A 25890-nucleotide genomic window follows, 5' to 3' on the forward strand; every position below is an offset into this window, starting at 1 on the left:
ATTTTATCGTTTTTTGTTCGTTGTATAAATGCTCTGCCATTTCTTTTAAATAGATATAAAAACAACAACACAAATGATTCCGCTCATTCTTTGCTATATTAAATGACAAGAGAGCAATTTGACAATTGAATAGCAGAAATGGGTTGTAAAACCTATACAGCCTATGGTTCAAGTTCTTTATTCACCGATTGCGATGCATTAGCAGTGGTTAACCTGTGGTTGAAACATAAACAAATAATGTAGAACACTCATTAATTGAATTTTAAAACATTCTATTTACTCTCTTTTGCTAACAAATAGCCTTAAAAATCGTCTTTCTTCTTTATGTAAATAATAAAATTCAAATTCCAACGTTTTATTTAAATTTCCATCAAACTACATCTATCTTCATGTATATCATCACATCCATATACCGCTCACCCATCGATTTTTTCGAAATTGACGACGACATCATTTTTCGAAATAAAAGTGTGACGGAGACAAAAAAACGGCCATTCTCGACGACATGAGAAGAGAAGAAGACTTTTTTTTCCCTCATTCCCATTGAATTTTTCGCGAAGAAGTCTTCTTTTTTTTTACATTTTTTCATTTGGTTTCGATTTTAATTGACCGATGATAATAATAAAAAAATTAAAAATAAATTCTAATTTATCAAACGACTTCACGAATAAATTATTTTAGTGAATAAGAAGTGAAACAAAAACAACGGAGTAAAAAGACCAAAAACCAACAAAGGCATCGACTGGCTCTCTAGAGGAGCAAAAGAAAGTGAAAAATTTATTTGGCCCCACATTCTGGGGCCAAAAGGTAGCACCACAGCACTCCACAACCAAAAAAGAAGCACCGCCACCATATCTATCTCTCATCACAGCAACGTTGTGTCGTCAGAACAAAAAACTACGCCAATTTTTTCTTCTTCTGTTTAAAAACTAAATTTATGATCAATTTTTTTATCTGATTTCGATAAGACGTAAAAAAAAAGAAGAGAACGAAATTGTTGCTGACGGACGATTGAGAAAGGACACACGAGATTTCTTTATTATTTTCTTGAGCATTTGTTGTTTTGGCATTTTTAAGAATTTGTTTTGAATTCGTTCTTTTTTTTTATTGAGAATTTTTGTTTGTTCGAGCGCCAGTGGGAGCTTCAATTCAACATTGATTGAAGCCTTAACCCACATTAGTGCAATCGACGAAAATTTGATGGAAGAATTATGTACCTGGAGCCTCTAAATTTAACGCTAACGCAGATTAGTATTTTGGTGAAGAATCTGAACAAGAAGAATTACACACAGACTTGTCAAAGTTTAACTAAGGTAAGTTTAGTTTTTTTTTTCTAAATAAATTCCTTTTAAAAAAGATGATCAATTAATTTCATAACAAAGACGATGAAAATATTATTCGTCATCTCGTCGTGTTTGTGTGTCGTCATTGGAAGACCAGAGACTTCTTTTTGTGTCGAAATATCTTTTACAAAAGTTATTTTGGAATCGAACCTATTCAATGAGTATCTATTTTTTGATTGTAAAAGAATGCACAGACATTCATTGTTTTTTTTATGTTGATTTATTTTTAATGAAAATGAAATTAGTTTCTATAAAAAAAGAAAAAGATAAAAAAGTTTTATATAGTTGATCGCATATTTTTGGAAATCTAATTAGAAATCAATTTATGTACGTATTTACGATGTACGATCGACGATATCAAAAAATAAAAGTGATGCCAATATATTGATAGAAATTTATTTAAGGGTTACCTCACACTGTTGAATTATTTTTGTGAATAGTTTTAGTTGATCACGTATTGTGGGAAAAATTTTAACAGGAATTTTTTGTCAGAAAAGGAAATTTTCTACAGAGTAAATAAAAATGGTAGCGATTTTCCTTTAAGGTCATGGGCGTACAATTTCGAGATATACATATTTTGTAGAAATATAAACAAACAGCTCAATTTCAAAATCAAGAAAAAATTAGTTGAGTTTTTATTTTGGATTAGCGAGTTCTCCGGATTTTAAGTTCTTTTTCAGGTCCTCTGACATGCAAACGCCATTTTGTTGCTTTGTCTAGGATATTTAAAGTCGTCAGATAAGTGCCAACGTCAACGATTTTCTTAATCAATAACTTTTGTTATGATAAAAACCGCATAAAAAGAAAAGTCAAATTTTGAAATTTTTAGGCCCATTTGCTTCTACGGAACATAAATTTTAGTTTTAGCTTAGTCGAGCATAGTTATTATGTTCTAATTAGTGCCAGTTGTACAAACGTGGATCAGCCTTGGTTCAGAAATTTAACCTACCGATTTCGTCGGATTAGCTGCGGGTCAACTTCGGTTCAAGCATGAAAGTGGCTATTTTTACATATATGGACCTTGAACCAGTGCTTAACTTCAGCATTACTACCGATTTCAGAAGATAAAAGTTGCTGATCCACGGATTAAATATTTGTACAACTGGCCCTTAGTTTACTCTACGTTTCTAAAAGAAATGTATCTTGAACTTAGCAATGATTTACTTTCATGATATAAATAGCTCAAATTCAAATTTAGATTTATTGAGACTTATTTTTGATTACAATAAAGTACTTATGTTAGAAATACATTAGTAAATTTAAAAAAAAACTGACTTAGAATTGGTCTAGCTTTAACATTTCAATATTTAAATTAATAGACTTGGTAATTCTATAATATGTTAAGATAGGAAACTTATATAGTAATAGGAACAAATTTTAGTGCTGCTCAAAGGCACTTACAGAGTTTACAAAATGTGTAGGTTTTCTTAAAACTAGATATAAAGACAAACGTATATACAACTTAAAACTAACAAACAATAAAAAAAAACTAAAAAGTAATTAAAATAAAAAAAAGTGCATGTGTATTTGTCAATTCATTAAGTGAAATGACTAAAGTTTGATAAAAGGAACGTATAGTTATTTATCAAAAAAAGTTTAATATAAGTTATAGTTTTAATCTTTATATAACATTTGATAAGGTTGAAGATAAAAAAAAGTATTTACAAAATTTTATGAATTGTTATCCTCTATCTATGACATGGCTACTTCTCCTGAAGAAGTCAGAAAGGAATTCGTTATTATTGAGTTGCAGAAGTTGTAAAGAGTTGGGATTGGCTAAACTAATTGGGGAAGCGTAGTATCTCTCTTCTAAATTAAAATTAATATTTTCAGAATACAAATTCCTTATAAGTGGGTTTTCGTGGTAACGAAATGAATGTATTCTTTTGATTGCTAATTCGGAAAGATAAGATAGCAGCGGTTTGATTTCAGATTCGTCATATATAATTGAGTTTCTATACCATTTTCCTCCAGGTCTCCTATATTTATGGACACAATTTCGTAATATGTATCTTTCGATATAAATAGCTGAGAACTTAAAATTTAAAAGTCAAAGCGGTACAAATGTCAAACAATTTTAATTTTTTTCTAGTGATTTAGCAATTAAAATACAAAAATTCATAAATTTTGGCGGCAAAGTTGACCATTTGTTGATGGTCAACACGTACCGAAAGTAAGTTAACTGTTGTTTAATTGATAATTTTTGTTCATTCAACATCCATATACATTTTTTAAAGGGTGTTATTTCTTAATTTCTGAATTTAAATTGCCTAAGTGGAACATATAATCCTTATGTTATACTATTTCTTCTTTTTGAGTTATGTTAAACTTAGTGGTATTTAAAAGTTACTTTGAAGTTCGTGCAAACCGGTTTGTGGAACTTAGCCATTTACATATGTTGTACTTAAATATTTAAGTTTAGTTTTTTTTATTTTAAATTTAATGGAGGTGTTTTGTCGCATTGTGATTTGAGGTTACCCGATACAATTCAACGTAATTTATTTATATTTGTCATTATTTTAAAAATTATGTATTTTTATTTTCAGATAATGAGCTTTCGAAATGTATACAAATTTGTTTAAGTATTTATTAAAATTTAAAAGAAATTGATCAATTCATTATCACTTTGCGGTGCAAATGTTTTGTCCGATACTGTACACATACACACATAAGCATTTATCAGTTGCTGGCAGAGTTAAACATTTTTATCTTTTGGCAGTAAGCAGCTACTGCCAGCTGGCTAAGTTGATCAGGTTTTGGCAAATAGACAGCATCTTAAGGGTGGCGCTAGTTTAATTGAGCAAATACATCAATTTTTTGTAGAACACGTTAGAATTTACAGAAAATGTAGACGGAGACACTTCAATCACATTTTGAATAGAGAAAGATATGCATTAGAAATAATCAATCAAGAATATTTTGGGATAAATAAAAAAATGTATTTCAAACTGTATTTACATTGTATTATGTTTCTTTTTTTTTTAATATTAATTTACAAAGTCTTGTAACATTTCAGTTTTTGGTTTGGATTGTCAGTTTTTTGCTATTTATTGAAAATTTGATTTAAAAAAATATCAACGATCTTTAGGTTTTTAAATTGTACTTACATTAAAGAATGTAATAATAAATTTTAAGAAAATTTTATTTGAAAATTTCATCAATACATTCAAAAATATGTGCTATTTTTCGGATAGAATGTTTTGCTTATGAAAGGCTAAATTTTTTCTTTTTGCACTTCATATAGACCGCCAAAAAAAAAAAATAGACCAACCACGAAATTTCGAATATCGATGTAAAATCAGATTCTAAGCAAATATACTTCAACGTCTAAGGTCTAAGAGCCGTTTGCTGAATCGTAACTTAAGCATTTAAGATTTACATAAATACTTATGTGACATTTTACGCAGAGTAGGAAATAAGAGTTTATGTTCAACATAAATTATTTAAGTTTCGATTCAGCAAATGGCCCTAAATCTTCATTCGTTAAAACTTATTTTGTCGATGGCACTCTAAAATTCAAACATATTTTTTCGATTCACATGTTTTATAATTTCAACTTGACTTTTGAAAATTCCTATTTTCCAAAAAATAGTAATAAGCTGAGCTTTCTTGATAGAGCTTGCACGGTTTACAAAAACAACACGCAGTTGCCATTAAGGAAAGAATAGAAGCTAAAGAATTTTGACTAATTTTATTAGTTTCTTTTTTCCTATCTCAAGCCTAGTACGCAGCTGAAGTGAAACGAAATTTTCCATACAAAATTTTGTTAACGAAAGCCCTGTTTTTTCTACAACTGAGTAGCTACTCATTTTTTTGTTTTATTAGAAAAATAAAAACAATTCAAATACTTGTGTAACTTTTTCTTGTTTTGCGAATAAAAGCAAAAATGAGTACCTACTCAGTTGTAGAAAAAACAGGACTTAAATCATGAACGAAATTCAATTTTGCTTTAAAACTTATTTTCTGATGTTTTTTCTTGAATTTTGTAATTTATATTTTTATTATTGTATAAAAAACTACCAGTCGGGGATAAAGCATCGTACCAACTGACAAAATTTTCCATCCATAAAAAAGCACAACGAAATCTTGAAAGAAATTTTTTTTTTTATTTTTAAACTTATTTCTGATGTTTTTTCTTGAATTTTTTTATATGTGTTTTTATTATTATGACTTTCACATAACACTCGATGGTATTTTTTCCTTAACGTGTTCGCTGTTGACTTTTGAGACCTTAAAATTCAAGGTTTTAGCGTTTTTTTGTGCTGTTTAGCCCAGTCGTACATACAAAAACATACCTAATAGCTCCTGCGTTCCTTTAAGAACATTTATCTACTGCTTAGCACTTTAAACTACTTTGAACAACTTTTGCTCTATTAGAAAGTAGTTCAAAGCAGCTTTAAGTACTAAGCAGTAGATAAATATTCCAAAAGGAACGCAGCTTACATATTCAGCTCAAAAATTATTAAGGGCAATGTATTCATAAAACGGTGTTAACTCTGGGTAAACCTGTGGTAAACGTGCTAAAGTGGTAAATGTGTCAAAACTTTGTATGGGTTTGACAGTTTACCACATTTACCAGGTTTATCCGGACTTTAAACCGTTGCATGAATACCCCATTAAAAATCATTTTTATTTGTGAATGAAATATTTTTTATTGACTTAAATGTGTGTTATGTCGGATTCCTCTTAAAAAAATCGAATTTAAAGCAATTTTTTTTAATAAATCTTTACCTACGATTTTTTTAAGGAATTAGAAATTGAATGGTTTTGCAAATGATCGAATCAATTTTTAACCACTTCCGGGATGAAATGTTTTATTTTATACATTTTTTTGTAAAACATATTTATTGGAGCAATTTGGCATCACTTCTTTTTGGCACTCTATCGATAATATCTATCTGTCCTTTTCTTTCACATTATCCCTCCCAAGTCAAACAGAGCCAACTACACACATTAATAGAAAGAGTCAACACAATCAACCCCCCATCAAAATGCCATCCTCTTTCGTTTTGGTTTTTTTTTTCGCCGACGCCATGTTCATTTGAAGATTTTTCCACTGGTTCGTCGCGAGAGTTTTTTCCTTTTCGATAAATTTAATACCAAAAAATCTAATCAAAATGGATTTTAATCAACACAAAAAAATAACTTAGCATTCGAAGCATTTGAATTGAGTGAAAAAATGTTTCAAAAAATGTTTAAAATTAGCAAGAATTTCATTTTTGATTATTTTATTTGATGAAATTTTTTTTTTGCTTCTCTTTGTGTATTGAAGAAGAAAACGACGACGAACGACTCGACTGCTGTTAACTTGCAAAAAAGTGTATCAAGTGTAAAAAGAAAAAAAAAAAACATTTAAAATTTTTCTTTTTTCCCAAAAAAGAATTACAAATTCAATGAAAAAGAACATTAAATTGCAATTAATCTATCGAAAAATTGATTGTAATTGAAAATTAATTGAAACAAAAAACTTAAAAAACAATTAGAATCCCCAAAGGTAAGAAAAAAAAAGAATTCTCTGAAGCAATAAGATTTTTCTTCAGTTTTTTTTTGTATGTGTGTGTGCGTGTGTGGTTTTGTGTGCGTGGGGTATGTATACTTTTTTTTTTTTTGTTTTGTGATAATTTTTTCTTGTGGTTTCTTGTGCTTCTGGATTCTCTACTTTGACTTCGATTTGACTTCCTCTTTACCTACCACTTACCATCGCCTTGATGTCGTCGTCGTCGTAGTCTTTCTCGTCGTTGTCGCCAAACCATCGTCATCTTTTTTTTTTCTTCATCTTTTGGGCGAAAGGTGTCTACAAACTTCTTCTTCTGCTTCTGTGGGTCTCCAATTCTCTCCATTTAAATTGCAGGTCATCTGGTCATGGTTTCTGCCTTTTTTATTTGCTGCTGGTTTTTATCGAATTAAAAACTCGACCAACAGTCTACAATTTTGCATAAGTACATATATATTTTTTTGGAGTTTGTAGAAAACATGTTTAATCCAGTTCATTTTGGAAAAAAGAGAAAAGATACAAAAAAAAAAAATAAGAACCTTGTCTAGCAGGTGTGCTTTCTTTTTGCTCTGCTCTGTAGTTTGGAGTTTTTTTCAATTTGCTTCTTCCTTTTGGAATCTTGATCCTTTATTTTGTATTTACTTTTTGGACTTGGAAAAGGACATAGAAAAATCTTTGTCCAAAAAGTCCAATAAATTTGGAAAATTAATACCTTCCTTATCATGGAATAGGTACCTATTTAGATCTTAGAATTCATTTCATGCTAAAAATTTTTCTTATTCATATTTTTGGGACTTTCTGAATTATGGTTCAACAAACAATGCAACTTTTTTCTTGGAAAAAGCAGTTTTATACAAAAAAAAAAATATAATTCGAATTCCGAGTGCCTATGGTACTAGATGATCTAATGATCTCAATTATTTTCATCATATTGTCTTACTTTTTTTTTTTTATTAATCAAAATGGACATCAAACAGAAAACTATTACATTTACATAACAACTGCACCTTTTGAATATGCATTAATAATGCGGGTCGTACAGAAACGAAAGAGTGAAAACGACTCTTATTATGGAGTTCTAATGAAGAGATAAATTGCCGCCATTTCGTTGAAAAATACCTAGATCTACATAATGTTATGTATATTATTACAGAATAGGGATGATTTGAATCATAAGATGAAGTTTTACAACTGATGGAAAATTACTTATAAGTAAACAGAATAAGTACAATGTCCTGGAGTAAGTACCAGAACCAATATACCTAGTAAACTATAGTCCGTAATTGATAACCACTTTGAAATGGTTATTAAATATGTATTCATATTTAAGAGCAAAAACAAAAAATAATTTAAAAGCCAATTCATGACAGAACAGGTATTTATGTTGAATCTTCTCGACAGAATAAAAATTTACGCAAATACTGCTGCAAATTTACACAATTTGCTGCAAAATTGACCCATAAAGAAAAAATTCTCCATTGAAAACCTTTGATTTAACTCAATTTTCGATTATATCAACTACATACGTTTGAGTTAAGAGATAAAAATATGCGTTACCTATAGCAAAAGAACTGTCCAAACTTTCACCAATATATTCCAGAATCAGGCAGTTTGTGTTGTTTATTTCCATATAAACATGAACTGCTAACAAAAAAGAATATTATTTTATGAAGAAAAAAGTTTAATAAAAAACTTATTCACTTCAGACTTTTTACCGGCTGATAGTTTACAGGGTAACGCAGCATTAGACAATGCATTAGGTCAATACGATTTTGTAAAGCCCAATTAAATTCTCTCAAGATAGCCCGACTAACGACAACTCAACTCAGGTAGGCGTGTATTTTTTAGGGTACAGTAAAACCCGGATAAGTACCTCACCTTAAATGCCCCATTTTGATAGGCACTAAAGCGGGTAAGGTACTTACAAGAACCCGCTTAAGTGCTCATAGGCAGTTATCTCTATATTTATTTAATAATAAAAAAAACATGTTTGATTACTAAAAACATAATCTTCACAAAACAAAATTACTTTGAATGTTTAAAATAGCTAACTAACTAATTTCTACCTATGGTAGAGTTTTAGAATTTTAAAGCGGTTTAGGAAACGAAGTTTTTCTTACAGTTCAAATTTGTTTCAAATGTGTACTTAAAAGAATTTTTTGCAAGTAAATTCAATTATAAAATTTGAAAAGCCAGGCAATTAAGCGGGGAAGGTAGTTAAGCGAAAGGTACTTAAAAGATCAATTTTATGTGAAAAAATGCTTAAAATTTTGGTTCTAAGAAAACAAAGGTACTTATGCGGGTTAGGCACTTAAGCGAGAGGCACTTATCCAGGTTTTACTGTATAATTTTTTCAAGAATTATGGCGGATTTTGTTATTGGTTGGTGGTTGGAGTGTGTTTATTAGATTTTTGAATAGAGTAATACATATGTGAGGACAATTTATTTAGTTTTGTTGATTGGAATTCTTTGTTGTGAACTGTGAAAGCGAAACTGTAAGTGATCTTTGTTATTATATTATATATTATATTCGCGCGCAAAAACTCCAACCACCAAACAATAATAAAATCCGTCATAATTCTTAAAAATTAAACCCGAAAAAATACACGACTACACGAGTCGAGTTGCGATGAGTCGGGCTATCTTGAGTCGGGGTGTACAAAGTGTCCTGTGTTGTCCTGTGTCGGGCTATTCACTTTCCATTCTGAGGAAACTGCAGATGATATCCAATCGACGATTATCTCATAACTCAGCCTAAAACAAACAAGACTGGAAAGAAGCAAAAGATATAAGCAGTAGCACAAGAGAAATAAGAATAAAAACACACTGTTAACAGATGAGAATATTAGGAGTGTTAACATTTTTTTTAACAAAAAAAAATAAATGAGAGTTTATGGCACCACATAAAACAAGCCTTAACTTTCCTTAAAACACTTCGCGTGGACCCCAATCTTAAGCAAAAAAGTGTGAAAAAGAAGGCTTGGACAGAAAAAGCCAAAAGTAAACAGATGGGGCTAAGGTTAAATTTCCCAGGTTTTATCCCAGCAGAAGATAGGATGGGTTACTGCTTGAACTCTTTGAAGAAAATATTAACCAAAACATAGGGAAAATATAGAAAAAACAGTGCGTGTCACAATTTTCTTACGACCAAATTTTTTTTTTTGTGAACTACCTATATCATGGCCGAATGAAACAATAGAGTTTAAAATATACACGGCTATTCTGATTTCCGATCGAATTATATTTTCTCCCATTTTCAAATTTTAGCTGTTCCGTATTCGAACACATTTTGCGAATTCATAGGTGTTTCAAAAAACGAACGGACAAATTTTTGCCGTTTTCAATCCGGGTTACAATTTGATACAGAAAATCATTATTCTCCAACAAAAAAGTCGAATGGAAAACAGAACAACGGTTTTCAGATCGTACGTGTATAGGGTTTTTAATTTGTTACAGAACTTATAGCTAGTCTGGGTTTATATTTTATACTCGTAAAATTGAAGTGTTCTCTTTTTAATCATCTGTCCTTTGGATTTTTTTTACTTAAGATGGAGGAATTTTGGTATATCTAACAACTATATCGTAAGTATGTAGACTGAAAATAACTTCACATGTTTCTTCAATAAAATTGTGAATTTCAAGCAAATCCTTCTTATAACACAATTTTTTTTATATCTCTTAAGCTCTGTAAATTCCAAAAACAAACACACATGTTTTATCTTCTTCAGTGAAATTTTTATTTTGAATCCAAAAAAAAAAAACAAAGTCCAAAACTCTGTGAATAATGGTATGGCTATATTAATGCACAAAACAAACAATTTCTTTTTAATTATTTATGCAAAACATGACACCATAAAAAGATCAAAATATGTGAGTTAAAAAAAAAAAAACTTCAACTAGCGTTATTTGATCTGTAATAAATTGATCTTTAACTATACTGGCGAACAAATGCAATACACTCATTTATTGAAGATGTGATCCTCTGTAATTAAAAACTTGAATTTTGAAATTCAATTTCTTGTTGATCAAGTTACTCATAAACTGAACATTAAATTAATTAATGCAATTAATTCCGTTGTATTGTTGTGAATGTAGATCCCATCGCTTATAGACGCAATGGTGTTATATATTTATTTAATCATAAAAAAAAAATGGTAATGAGAAGAAAATGTTCAATATTTTTTACGCAACCATTGATATTACATAAATGATTTCAACTTCTTGTGAAGGTGGCAGAAATTAGTTACTTTACGTAACTCAACTAAAAATAATTATAAGTTTTAAGTCACACCATATCTAAGCCAATTAATAAAATATTGCGTGGTTGAACCAATTTCATTGTTTATTTTGTATATCAGTAGCACAGGAGAAAAATTACATGAGTTCAATGAAATCTATTCCAACAAAATCACTTCTTTAAAAGGAAAATGAAAAAAAAAAAAAAAATAAAAAACAAATAATTTTTATTTTAAAACGAAATAAATACATATTATTAAACAGTGATGGAAGTTTAAAGTCTGTATGACATGAGTGACGATCTTCCATAGAAATTATAAAAGGGTTGGGTATGTCCGCTTTATTCCTCAGAAAAAATCAACTTTAGTTCATATAGTGCATTCTTCTCTTCACTTTATTTTGACTTTTTTCGCAGAAAAATAACTGTTAGTTTTTGAAAAAAATGTATATTTTTTTTTAATTGAACGAAAACCTTATAGCACTCGTAATAAACTATTGAATGACAAAATATTTATTAATAAAATAATAACAAACATTTTGAATAGTGTTTACATGGGGAGAGCATGCTGGCCAATTTAATTAATTAATAGAATTTATTTCCAACCAATAAATTGTTTCTCTACTGTTATGGATTTTGGCATTGTCCTGCTGAAAAATCAAAGTTTGATCACGGTGATCAGCTAAAAGGAGAATTGCATTTCGAGGCACCCCTTTGAAGAGAAAGCGTTTCACATCATCACCGAGCCGCCACCAAAATTTCATTATTTTGCCTCTAGAGAAAATAAAATTATTTCACTTTCTATGTTTGCATTAACCTCTCTTAAATGAATATAGTCTTAGATGTATTAGAATTAACTATCTGGGTCGGTCCCCAGCCACTGTTCGAGTTGCAAACTTAAGGGCGGTTATTCGTCCCAAGCTCAGATCTTGATTGGTACTTCTATATCCTTCTTGAGCCTTTTTTAAGAGATTTTTTTTTATAAAAGAGCAAAGAATCTCCTAACATATTAATGCCATGCAAAATGATTTTAACATCTTTTCACAGAAATATAATATAATTTACGATTTGATATTAGCACTGTATTGACTACTAAGTTTTTACTCTGGGTACTCTTCTTAGCATTCCCGATTCCGCAGGAAAATGTCTAGGTGATTTTCAACCCAACTTGTATCACTCATTTGAGCCCTTCCTTATAGGTGGAAGATCAATACTAATAAGTCTCGTGCGTAGGAAATTTATGGTTAAGTTTCTTGATCAAAAGAGCTTTCAAAAACTACAGTAAGATCTGTTGAACTTTAACGGCTGTAAATATTGAAATTTACCTCCTTTTTTGAAAACAAAATTTCAAAAGATTTTTCAAATCAAAGGTTTCTACATTTTAAACAAAAGCTTCTTAATTTTTTTGGTCAAAGTATCACTGTTATAATTCTCTTTCTTTATTTTTTTTTTCCAGTTAATTGACGAATTTGGCCTTGAAGCAGATCGCCATTGTCTGCGTTGCCTATTCTCAAGTGTAAATTTTACTGATCCAACGTGTACACCGTTCCACTGCAAGTTACTCGGTGCCGAACTGAACAAACAGCTGGATAAGACCCCAGCAATATCAAATATCTGTTTTTCAGTCGATCATTGTTTCCCTTCGCAAAAGGTAATAAAAAAAATACTTTTTAAATGAACATATAAAAAACCAAACATTTTTTTCTTCCTCCCTCTCTTCCAAAAAAATCACTTTTCAGACTTTAAAACCATCACCTAATCTACTTGCCCAAATAACACAAGCAACTGGCATCTCAAAATTAAGTGAGGTTATTGTTACACTTGCCCTCACTCATTCTACGAATGTTGAGATACAAGCAAATGCCAGTGAGCACTTGAAACGAACGATTCCTCTACTAATCGAATCATATACCAATAACGAAACCTCTACACCAACTGAACGTAGTCTCAACGATATCCTTCCAAATATATTACAATTGATTCTATCGCTCTTTCGAAAAGACACCTACACCAACTACGGTCTCAACGAAGAACTTTACTTGAAGTTCATACAAAAATTGAGAGAAGACTTCCCACGCGAAGGTGTACCATTAATTTTGTCCCCCTTCTTGTATCAAACACATCACCAAGAAGAAATTTCCATTGAAGAAGTTTATGATAATATAGCGGAAACGCTCACGCAGGCGAACAATATTATGGACACATCCTGGATTAATTTAATCCTGGAAATCGGCTATGAATTCACATCAACTGTCGACGAATGCAAAAATCATCTACGCTGTGGACGTGCAGACCTCCAGACACAAGATGTCGCTAAGATTATTGGATTGATGTGCCGCACGCACACCTCTTTACTAGACTGCAATGTAAATCTCCCAACTCCGGCAAATTTCTGGCCTGGCCAGAATACTGGCAATAATAATGCTAGCAACAATAATGATACCACAAATAGTACTCCGGGAACTGGTGGCAATAATGCCAATGACCCGAAAAAGGATACCAAAGTATCCCAGGCATCTAGTGACACAACTCAAACATGGAAACCAGATATCTTTGTCCAGGCACTGAAGGAAATTGTTCCCAATTTGCCATGGAAGGAGGTATGCTTTGCCCTCGATCACCATGAGTTCATAATCAAAGACCGGATTGGTCTGAATTTGCTGCTGACTATTTTCCGTCTTGGAACACAGTCAAGTGTGTTCCCAACAGAATGCGTCTATCGTCATTGGCAAAATGTAGAAGGTCAGTTTTCGCTGATTTCTATGATGCTAAAGAACTCGGACTTGTTCTCATTCGCCGACTACATATTCACTCCGGTACCGGTTGAGTTGTTAAAAACTCCCCCAGAAACAGATAACAAAGAGATTGCCACTTGGAAATCATTGCATTTAGTCGAAGTATTGTTGTATCTAGGCGAAAATGGACCCTACACACAGGTCACAGAAATATTCAAATTCCCAGCTCAACATTGCCCCGATGTGTTGGTTTTATCACTCCTCCAACTCACAACACCAATTACTGGCTTCCGCCAGGAGCTATATAACAATCTGATTCCAACATTTATAGCAAATCATCCAAACTCGGGTGTGATTCTCCATCATGCTTGGAACTCTGCAAACTTTGCAATGCACTTGCGTCCGACCATTATGCATGCGATGTCCGACTACTACCTTCGTGGAGAGAACGATCAGTCCAGATTGTCACGTATCCTAGATGTTGCCCAAGATCTCAAGGCTCTCTCGAGTCTTTTAAACGCTAGAAGCTTTTTATTTGTCATTGATCTAGCCTGCTTGGCCTCAAGGCGAGAATACCTTAAACTGGAAAAATGGCTAAGTGACAAGATTCGTGAACATGGTGAACCCTTTGTTCAAGCTATCATCAAGTTTCTTCAACGTCGTTGTCCACAAATAACTGGAGCTAAAGTACCCGACGATCAGATACCAAAGGCTGCTCAACTTCCGCATGAAACATTAACCACAATGCTGACTTGTTTGCAATCGTGCGCAGCCAATGTATCACAAGATCTTTGCGATGTCATCATTCAAATGACATCCAATTGTAATTTAATTGCTAACAAGGCTCGTCAACAGCAACCTCCACCACCGGGTGTCATCCGGACACATCGTGGCATCGAGCCACCTCCGTTCAATGCAAATCTGAACGCTCAACAGATGTTTGGACCATCAGTAGACACTCTATCGAATCTTAGCACAAACATCGCTGGATTGAATCTGGGCGGTCCCAATGGATCGTTTAATTTTGGAAATGTCCTCGGCAATTTAGTCTCTACACCAGCTTCTCCTTCGAGGCTGATGAATGCTGCTCCTTCAAACAGTCCCTATCCGATGGCAATGGCACTACAAGCACCGCCAAATGCAAATAATATCGGACGTATACCGCCAACTCCTAATGCCAACCAGGGAGTTATTGCCGATCTTGGACAACCAGTCTCAAAGGAAGTCGAAGATGAAGCAAATAGTTACTTCCAACGCATTTATAACCATCCACCGCATCCGACACTTTCTATCGATGAGGTTCTCGACATGTTGCAACGCTTCAAAGAATCCAACATTCGTCGTGAACAGGAAGTGTATCAGTGTATGTTGCGAAATCTTTTTGAAGAATACCGTTTCTTCCCTCAATATCCAGACAAGGAACTCCAAACAACTGCTCAGTTGTTTGGTGGCATAATCGAACGGAACTTAGCACCAACCTGTTTCACTCTTGGCCTGGCTCTTCGTTGTGTCTTGGATGCTCTTCGAAAACCGGTCAATTCAAAGATGTACTACTTTGGTATAACAGCCTTGGATAGATTTAAAACACGTCTCCGTACTTATAATAAATACTGTGAGTTTATCCGATCAATACCGCACTTCCAAGAGTTTCCACCATTACTCATTCAATACGTGGAATGTGGCTATATGGAACAAGAGCCACCAACCAAAGGCCAAGGTAGCATTCTACCCGGATCAATGTCTCAAATTATGCCAAGTCAACCCGGACAACAAGCTGCTCCTGATTCCCTATACCGCAGCAATTCAGTAACTGGAAATATTGTAACCACTCCAGCTCAACAGAAGCCAATGGTAGTAACTCGAGTCAAATCGATTGCAAATGCAACCAACATTGATACATTGCTCGAAGCAAACGAAGAAAAAATCACCGTTCCACCCGAAACAGTCCAAGATAAGACCGCTTTCATATTCAACAATCTCAGTCAGTTGAATATTCCACAAAAATGTGAAGAAATCAAAGATCTTATGATCAAAGAATACTGGCAATGGTTATCACAGTATTTGGTCTTAAAGCGTGCCTCAATGGAATTTAATTTCCATACTTTGTATTTTAATTTCTTGGACGCTCTCAAGAATCCCGAAATCAATAAATATGTTACCAAGGAAACTCTACGCAATATCAAAGTGCTACTACGCTCCGACAAGGGTATGATTAATTTCTCTGATCGGAGTTTGTTGAAGAACCTCGGCCATTGGTTGGGTATGATGACACTTGGACGTAATCGTCCCATTCTACAAGTCGATCTTGATTTGAAAGCTTTACTTGCTGAAGCTTATCACAAGGGTCAGCAAGAATTACTATTTGTTGTTCCATTTGTAGCCAAGATTTTAGAATCAAGTGGCAAATCGAAAGTTTTTAAAACTCCCAACCCATGGACAATGGCGATTATGAATGTTCTCGGTGAGCTACATCAAGAGCCGGAGCTCAAGTTAAACTTGAAATTCGAAATCGAGGTTCTTTGCAAGACTCTTAACATTGAGTTAACTAAGTTGAAACCGATCATATACCTAAAGGATCCAACTCGTTCGATGGGTATTGAACATCAAATGTCACAGCCTAAAGTAAAGGCTATTGAAATTGTAAGTGTGGCTCATCAACAGCAACAACAACAACAGCAGCAACAACAACAGGTTCAACAGCAAGTACAACAACAAGTTCAACAACAGGTCCAACAGCAACAACAACAGCAACAACAACAGCAGCAACAGCAACAACAGCAGCAGCAACAACAACAGCAGCAGCAACAACAACAACAACAGCAGCAGCAGCAACAACAGCAGCAACAACAACAACAACAGCAGCAGCAACAACAAGCGATAGCAAGTGCTATTGACGTTGACCAATCCATGGTGATGAACAACACCTCGACAACGAATCCATCACCTAGCATCAGCAATGAGAGTGCAGGACACATAACCATCAGTCCTCCAGAGCCACGTTTCAACTACGTCGATATCAATGTCACCAATTTCTCACTAATTGCTCAGCATGTGGTAATTTCTCCCAACATTGCTATCTTGCATACCAATCCAAATTTAAAGCACATTGTGTTGACTGCCATTGAGCGAACAATTACAGACTGGTTACAGCCTGTCGTAGATAGAAGCGTTCGCATTGCATCGAGCACAACTGAACAAATTGTACGAAAAGATTTTGCATTGGATCCGGATGAGTCTAGAATGCGCACTGCAGCTCACCAAATGGTGCGTAACTTATCCGCTGGAATGGCAATGATTACATGCAAGGATCAACTTACCCAGACTTTAAATGTGAATATAAGGAAGGCTTTCTTGGCAAATATCACAACAACTCCACAAGGACCACAATATCAAGATATTGATGCCGCTGCTATTCAACTGACTAACGATAATGTAGAGCTGGCATGTGCTTTTGTACAGAAGACTGCCGCTGAAAAAGCAGCTCCCGAAGTTGATAGGCGATTGGCACCTGATTTTGAAACAAGAAAGATGTCCCGTGAAGAGGGAAGGTAAGTGGTCATTCAAATTGACAATTGGAATCCTAAATTATTTTCAAAACTTTTTTTCCAGACGCTACGTTGATGCTGAAACTTTGGCCTATCAATCGGAACGAATGCCCGAACAAGTGCGCCTGAAGGTCGGTGGAATTCCAGCAAATCAATTTGCTGTTTACACTGAATTCGCAAGAAACATTCCTGGATTCCAGCAAATGTCGGAACGTGATGCTGCCCTCTTCCTTCCTAAGGCCACTATTCCGGTGAGTATCGATGTAAGCTTTGATTTCATTTATTTTGCGAATACCGTTTTAAAAATGAGATTACTAAATAAATTTTGTCCCTATAGCAGGATGTTCCTTTTGGAAATGACGAATTGGGTCTGATGTATGCAGAACTTGCTACCCGTATGGAAGGATTCCTCAATAATACCGTCAATGTGTCTACACTTCAAGTTCAGGCTAGCAAGATGCATGCCCTCCTTACCGCGCTCATGGTAACACGTCGCATTCGTGACAATGAGAGCGCTTTGAATCTCCTCACACGTGTTGTAGAGGGTTTAGTCGAGGGCTTGGTTAACATACCCGAACATGAAGTTCACATGAAGCTTTATCGCGATGTACATTTGCGTATACTGAGTCTACTCCAAACAGCCTTTGGCACTGTTGCTACTGAACGTGCTGTTACTAAGTGCATTTTTGAGATCCGTGAGGATGTTCGTTGGAACGTTGAAGCCATCAAACTGCTGATCTCATCGCACATGGTTAATGTACAACAATTAGACATATTGCTCCGCGATGCCATGGACAATGGTAACAACTACATGGCTGTTACATTTGCCATGCAACTGATGGAACGTCTGCTAGTCGACGATCGTCCAAGTCACATTGTTCCAGAGAGTGAATTCATTGGAACCATTGAGATGTTAGCTCGTTTACCACAACATCGTCATCGTTATCCAGAAGCTCTCACTCACATGATTGAGATGCTCTGGGGTAACCATGACTCGAGCAGTTTTATGGCCGAACGATACTCCACTGGAGCAGCACAATACATTCATACTGGATTGTCTCATGTAAGAATCAAAAAGACAGACTTTTAATGAAAAAGAGATTTTTATTATATTTTTTTTTTCAGTCAAATGAAGTTGATGATCCACCAGGCCTTCAGGAAAAAACTGAATTCCTTCTCAAAGACTGGGTCTCAATCTACTCGCAATCTAATAATCTCTCACGCGAGACAAAGAACTTTGGAGCCTTTGTTCAAAAGATGAATTTATATGGCATTCTAAAGACAGACGATTTGATAACTCGTTTCTTCCGCCAAGCTACACAATTCTGCATTGACTTGGTTTACAGAATTCTAAATGATCAATCACACAATCCAGCGGTAGCTAAAACAAAAATCTTCCACTGGATCGATGCATTCGTCCATCTAATCGCCCTTCTGGTTAGACACTCTGGCGATCAGGGAAATCCAACAACGAAAATCAATTTATTAAACAAAGTTTTAGGCATTGTCCTAGGAATTTTGTTACAAGATCAGGAAATTCATGGCAGCTCATTCCAACAATTGGGCTATCATCGTTTCTTTATTATGCTCTTCCTTGAATTGAGCTCACCCGATGCAGTTCTCGAGTCTCTGATGCAGAGTATTGTAACAGCCTTCTCGCACACTTACCACCTACTTAATCCATCACGTGCCGCAGGCTTTTGCTATGCTTGGTTGGAATTGATTTCACATCGTATATTCTTGGGAAGAATTCTAGCTCAGATTCCACAACAAAAAGGTTGGCCTTTGTATGCCCAGTTACTGATGGATTTGTTCAAGTATCTGGCACCGTTCCTTCGCAATGCAGAACTGGCTAAACCAGTTCAAGTTCTATACAAAGGAACCTTACGCGTGTTGTTAGTTCTTCTGCACGACTTCCCAGAATTTTTGTGCGATTATCATTTTGGCTTCTGTGATGCCATACCTCCAAATTGTATTCAAATGCGCAACATTATTCTAGCAGCATTCCCACGTAATATGCGTCTACCCGATCCGTTTACGCCAAACTTGAAGGTTGACATGTTGCCGGATACAGCAACAGCTCCAAAGATTTTCTCAAATTATGTCGTCAACATTCAACCGGCCAACTTTAAGAAAGATCTCGATTCATATCTTAAGGCGAGGGCACCGGTAACATTTTTGTCGGAATTCCGCAGTCATTTGCAGATATCAAATGAGCCGGGTTCTCGGTATAATATACCTCTTATGAATGCACTTGTGCTGTATGTAGGAACACAAGCTATTGCGCACATTAGGTGAGTTTCATTTTATATTATTTTTATTTTTAAACTAATTTTGAATTAATTTCTTTCAGGAGCAAAAACTTCGTTCCCAACACTTCGAATATAGCACACAGTGCTCATATGGATATATTCCAGAATTTGGCTGTTGATTTAGACACCGAAGGACGTTATCTGTTCTTAAATGCAATTGCCAATCAATTGCGCTATCCCAATAGTCATACTCACTATTTCAGTTGTGCCGTTTTGCATTTGTTTGCAGAAGCCAACTCAGAGGCAATACAAGAGCAAATCACACGAGTTCTACTCGAACGATTGATTGTCAATCGTCCACATCCATGGGGTTTATTGATAACATTCATTGAGTTGATTAAAAATCCGATTTACAAATTCTGGGATCACGATTTTGTTCACTGCGCTCCAGAAATTGAAAAGTAAGTTTATTTTATTTATGTATATTTTCTTTGATTTTCAGATACAAAATCAGCTTAAACTGTAGCAGTTTTTTTAAATTTTATATTCGGCCTTATCACTAATTCCATTCACACAATTCCCGAAAAATCAATCACAAAATCCGATCGTTCGTTGTGACGATTTTTATGAAATTTTTACGAATGCATTCCGTGATTGTTTTGCGGGATTCGTAGCAAATTTCCGATACGGATGGAATTCGTGATAAGGCCGATTACTATTTTCCACACTTCCTTTATAAACATTTGATTTCTTTGGAATTGAAATGTTTATTAATATCACAGGAAATATGGCGCAAACCGAATTTTAAGAAAGGACCCCGCACATTTTCTATGCCCTATCACGACATGTATTCAAGATAACTTAGAAAAAATATGTACATATGTTCGTTTCTTTTTTTATGTTATCTCGAAAACCTGACGTGATAGGACAAAATAGACTTCGAATCTGGTTTTGGCGACCCGAAAAACATATATTTAGCACTGTCGCACTCCCAGTTCAAACGAAAATTTTTTTGGGCTGTGACATTTTTTGAGGTTATCTTGAAAACCTGACGTGATGGGGTAAAATGGACTTCGGATTCGGTTTCAGCGACCCTAACAAATTATGGATTCCACTAAAGAATAGCGCAAAACATAATATAGAGAGTTACTATCCCTTTTAAAAAGTTTGAGACAGTCATCGGAACAAAACCGTTATTTTAAAAACTGTCCATTTTTCGACTTTCTGCCCATATCGACTTTTGATCAGGGGCTTCAAGAGAACAACATACTAAAATTTCAGACAAAATGTGCGGGGTCCTTTAAAGATTATTTTAAGGTAGGGAAGGGACAAGGAAGGTAAAGATGCCGGTCCCAAGCAAACCAAAGCTTTTGAAACGTTTGAGTAATCTAAATATTAGCCATGTTTGATTGGTAACTCAGTACTCCGTAAAATTTGGCACGAGAAACAACAACAAATGATTGGTTAGGATAAACAAAAGTTTTTATTTGTTGGTTTACAGAGAAATTTTTTTTCTAAACTTATACATTTTTGACCCTTCAACAATAAAAGATTATTTATAATAAATAAAAGTAATTGTTTGTGGTTGGTTACAGCATAAAATGTTTAATCAGTAAAATACTAAGTACCAATAAAACAAACTGAGTATCAACAAAACATTTACTCGACCAACAGATATTTTTTTGTTTGTTTATTTCTGTGTGTGAAAAAGGGGCTATATTTGTTTATTTTTTGTTCTGCAGAACCCTGTTTGTTGAATTCAGCATAAAATTGTAATATCTTTCGTTCTAAGTTGAAGTTTGAAAAATTTTCATACGTTTTTTAAAACTTCAATAACAGGACAAGTTTTAAAAATAATAAATAGATGTCAAACAATACAATTTATGGAGCTGCTCTGAAACTAAAGTTAGAGAAATTGGGGCGTATTCATAGATACTTTTTAAGCTGCTTTTGATAAAAATTCAAGTTTATCCTATTTGAATTGCATTGGTTAAACTCCAGTTTAAGTTAAACAACAACTATGAATGTGGCCCATTGAGTTTTAAAACTTGAAACTGTTAATCAAAAAATCGTAAGTGTGTAAACAACTCTGGGTTAGCCTGGTAAAACGGAAAATGTTGTAAACGAACTGTAAAAACGAACCACGTTTACCAGGATTATTCACAGTTTACACAGTTTCATGAATATAGGTCGTTTCAAATCAAAAGTCCCATGGAAAATTGAGCAAAAATAAAAAAAACTCATTCGCTTACTGGAAGGAAGCATTTATGAGGCAGCTGAACTTTTTCTAAAATTACGATAAAATAATGAAGAACAGTTCTTGATATCCCTACTTTAATTAATTTATCCGTCTGTGAGATTCACTGGGTTAGCCTCAGAAAGCGGAGGCAAGTCTCCCGGGCTTATCACTCCATATCCTCGGACAATACAAAAAAACATAGAATTATTTAATTATTTATCATTTGAAGGCAGTTGGGATAACTTTGCCGAAGATATTGTTATAGGACTAGGTAAAGATGGACCAGAAATGTCCAGTTTATATGATAGCAATTCATAACTTAAAATTCTATTCACATCTTTTCGTTTGTATAATTGGGCAGTAAATATCTTATTTTTATTTTTCAATTATTTTGGAGTCGTCACCATAGAAATCATTAATAAACAATTTCAGATTTTTCGTTTGTTTATTTTTTTCTCTAGCATTTCTTTCATTCAAACAAGCATGATTTGTTGTTATTTTTGAGTTGATTTGTCGCAATGAGCCAATAAAATTGAGTTTTTTGTTTATTTGTTCTCAATTTTATTGGAAGGGAGAAAATAAACTCTGAGTCAGGACTTTTGATTTGAAACGACCTATACCCCTTATGTTTTTTTTTTTTTGCACATTCTTAAATACTAAGCTTTGATAATCTTTGAATCATATTGATTTTACTTTTAAGTCATGGTAATATTCTCGTTTTCGGTTGGTTCTAAGGTTCTAACGGTTTTTATGTTTTTGTTATTAATTCTTGTTCGAATTAAACAAAGATTCTTAAAATCTGTTGAATTTTGGTAAACTTGGATCTATTTATGTATGTATGGACAAAAAAAAAATAAAAATATTTACATACATAATTTGTTCGTGAAAGAAAATTAATGGTACCTATTTAAGTTAAAGGAAAATTTTATCTTTCTCGAAAATGAATTGAAATATTAGATCTATCGGTAATTGTATTTCCATTGAAATTTTTTCCACATTCGAGTATCGTGAACCCCTTTGGAAAGTAGAGAAAAATCCGAGAGAACAATTTTTGTATTTGAAATTTTTTGCTTTTTTAAATCAAAACATCAAACATTAGAAAAAAATTTAAATAAATCTAAAAAAAAGTCTTCAAATTCGAAGAAAATTAACGTTTTAATTTATGTAAAAAATGCGATATTGCCAATGGATTTCCTTCACATTCAGCAAACCTAACCTCATAGTCTTTTCCCACTCTTTTATGATTCTCACTTTCTGCGAAAAACCGCAAGCACGCATTTATCTTAATGAAAGGAGGAATAGCGGTAGGTTTCTTTGATGGAGGCAAAAAATCTGATAGGGTTTCAATCAGGCGTCAATTATGTTTGACTACAATCGTTTGTTGGGGTTTATTGGAAAAATAAAAATATCATTCTTCAAAGTAACCCTCATTATTTTCAATAAAACTGTCAGTGAAATTGTTACATTCATGATAATATCTATTCAAATCCAAGGTGTTATGATTATGAAATTAATATACCCATCCTAAAATGAACACCTTTCCAGTCTCCTTGGTCAGTTTCTTTAGAGCAGTTCTAATCTTAACAGATCTTAGTCAATTTACATTTAAATGTTTCAATTGATTCTTCGGTATCCTTTTAATGGTGAATGAAATATCAATGATTATTATTCCTATTTTTTCGAAGATTTAGGATTATCTTACCTGTTCTGAAAATAAAAATAAAACTTAAAAAAGAGAAAAAAACAACCCTCAATATTTTTTTTTTAATTCTTTTTATTTTTTTTTTTTTAATTTATTAACATACTATACATAACATACCGCATTTTGTAAATTGTTTAGATAAGTGATGTAGGAAATTATAATCTAACCTTGACTTTTCTCTTATTTTCAGCCTCTTCAAATCTGTGGCTCGGTCTTGCATGGTCAAATCGAATCACCCACAACAGATCTCGAATTTAGATGGTGAAATTCAGGAAATTAACTAACCAATAATTTCCTTTACGAATCGAACATGAAAATCCGCTATCATGGCATAAGATAATGGAAAGGACAAAAGAAATTATTTTTTTTTTACATTATTTAATTTTGTAAGTAACAATTTTATTAAAAAGAAGAGTAGAAATGAGAAAAAAATATATAAATTGGTGTATGATAAATAAAATTAGAAAATTTAAAACAAACAAAGAACAACTGAGAAACCCCCAATTAACTGTGTAAAAATATAAAAAAAAGTGGATAATATAATAGTTACAAAATTAGTGTAATGAACAATTTTTAATAAAAAAATAAAAGAAAAAAAAAAACAAAAAAAAAAGCATATACTGTAACAAATTAAATTTTGTCGTTGATCATCTAAAAAAAAAAAATAATAAAAAAATCTAAACACTATGTAAATATTTTAAATGGTACATAATTAAAATAGAAAAGTCGTTGCAATTACATTTAATATGTGTTAAATTGTAATTGGTTTAATTTTATTATTTACGCTTCTATCTCTCTTCCTTTCATTTATGAAATAAATATACTTTTCACTTCCTCATGTTATTTTATATTTTATGCATAAATTGTTCTTTTTTTAAATATTTGTACACACTTTACTTTTTTTAATTAATTGTCATTAATTATAATTATAACTGATTCTACATTTGTCGTACATACATTAGTGAATTCAAAGAGAAAGAAACAAATATAATTCATTAATATATTAAATTTAAGAGGAACTTTACAAAAAAAAAGAAACAACAAAAAAAAACAAAACACAAAAAATTCCTCGATTAATTTACCTGGAGAGTTAGATTTTATATATATATATTCATATTAAAGAAAAAAAAAAAAACATAGATCTTAATAATAAAATAATAACAACAGCATTATGCATCTTAAGATAGACTTTTCTTTATTTTTTTCTTTTTTCTTCTTCTTTATTCTTTATCAAATGTACACCCACAGTTTATTATGATTCATTTATTATTATCTATATCTATACCATACGACCACGTTTATTATATGTATACATATAATTTTGTTGCAGTAAATTTTTACTTTGTTTGTAAGTGATTGAAAAAAAAAAGTAATACTTTGAGGAATTCTTTGCTGTAGGATAATTTTTGAATGTAAAATGTAATTGTAAAAAACAAACCGAAAAACAAATCAAATGAAAAAAAAAAACAAACGAAGCAAAAACAAAAGAAAACAAAAAATAAAAAAAAAAAAAACAAAGAAAAAATGGGAAAAAGATGAAATTAAAATATTATAAGTTAATCTACTAACATAAAAATAATAATAGCAAAAAATATTAAAAATATGACTTTTATTTCGTTTCGTTCTTCGATTCCGCTGAAATTGTTCATTGGTTGGTTGCCTTGTTCCACATTTCGTTCGGTCTCGAAAATTCCGAAATTGTTTCGAATTTTCGAAACTTAGGTTGCCTTCTTTTGATTGGAGGACTTACTGCGCCAAGTATTAAAAAGTAAGTACGGAGATAGAATGAGTCAAATTAAAGATGCAGCCTTTATTTTTTGACTTGGTGAACATAATACAAAAATGGAACTTTATTTATATACATATGTACATACTTATCAGAAACTTTTAACTTGGTCCAAAATTGAAAAAAAAAAATTATAAATAAACTTGATGAGTATTATACATCTAATTTGATCTAGAGTTACACGACCGTATCACGAACTCCATTCGTATCGGAAATTTGCTACAATTCTCGAAAAAACAATCACGGAATACGTTCGAAGAGGAAAATTTCATACAAATCCCCACTGCGAGCGGATTTTGTGATTGTTTTGTCGGGTAGAAAATTTCCGATACGAATGGAAATCGTGATAAGCAGTGGCGTATCCAGAAAACATTTTGGAGGGGGCTGGAAAATTTTTCAAAAATTTTTTAGAGGGTAAATATGCGAAAAAATTTTCATTTTTTTTTATTAATCTTTGATCGAGAGTTAAACGCTGTGCTGCGGTACTGAAAGTGGTATACCTAGTTGCATTATAGTGCTCTCGACAGATTAGTACAACTGTCTCCTCCTTTCACATTCAG

General features: G+C 32.9%; 1 protein-coding gene across 4 annotated transcripts; it reads left to right on the forward strand.

Annotated features, from left to right (window-relative positions):
- The first annotated feature begins 497 nt into the window (after positions 1 to 497).
- LOC129906041 (CCR4-NOT transcription complex subunit 1) lies at positions 498 to 25069 on the forward strand. 4 transcript variants are annotated; one of them, XM_055981666.1, is made up of 8 exons: positions 498 to 1313; positions 12528 to 12722; positions 12811 to 17354; positions 17416 to 17614; positions 17689 to 18414; positions 18477 to 19645; positions 19705 to 20064; positions 23735 to 25069. In XM_055981666.1, the coding sequence occupies exons 1-8, from the start codon at positions 1212 to 1214 to the stop codon at positions 23826 to 23828; spliced, it is 7389 nt and encodes a 2462-aa protein (XP_055837641.1). In that variant the 5' UTR covers positions 498 to 1211; the 3' UTR covers positions 23829 to 25069. The 4 variants fall into 4 exon arrangements, with proteins under 4 accessions (XP_055837641.1, XP_055837650.1, XP_055837667.1 ...); XM_055981675.1 differs by having other exon boundaries at positions 17692 to 18414; XM_055981692.1 differs by having other exon boundaries at positions 17416 to 17602; positions 17692 to 18414.
- Positions 25070 to 25890: the final 821 nt, after the last annotated feature.

The sequence above is a fragment of the Episyrphus balteatus genome, chromosome 1 (genome assembly GCF_945859705.1).
Source record: "Episyrphus balteatus chromosome 1, idEpiBalt1.1, whole genome shotgun sequence".
NCBI lineage: Eukaryota > Metazoa > Arthropoda > Insecta > Diptera > Syrphidae > Episyrphus > Episyrphus balteatus.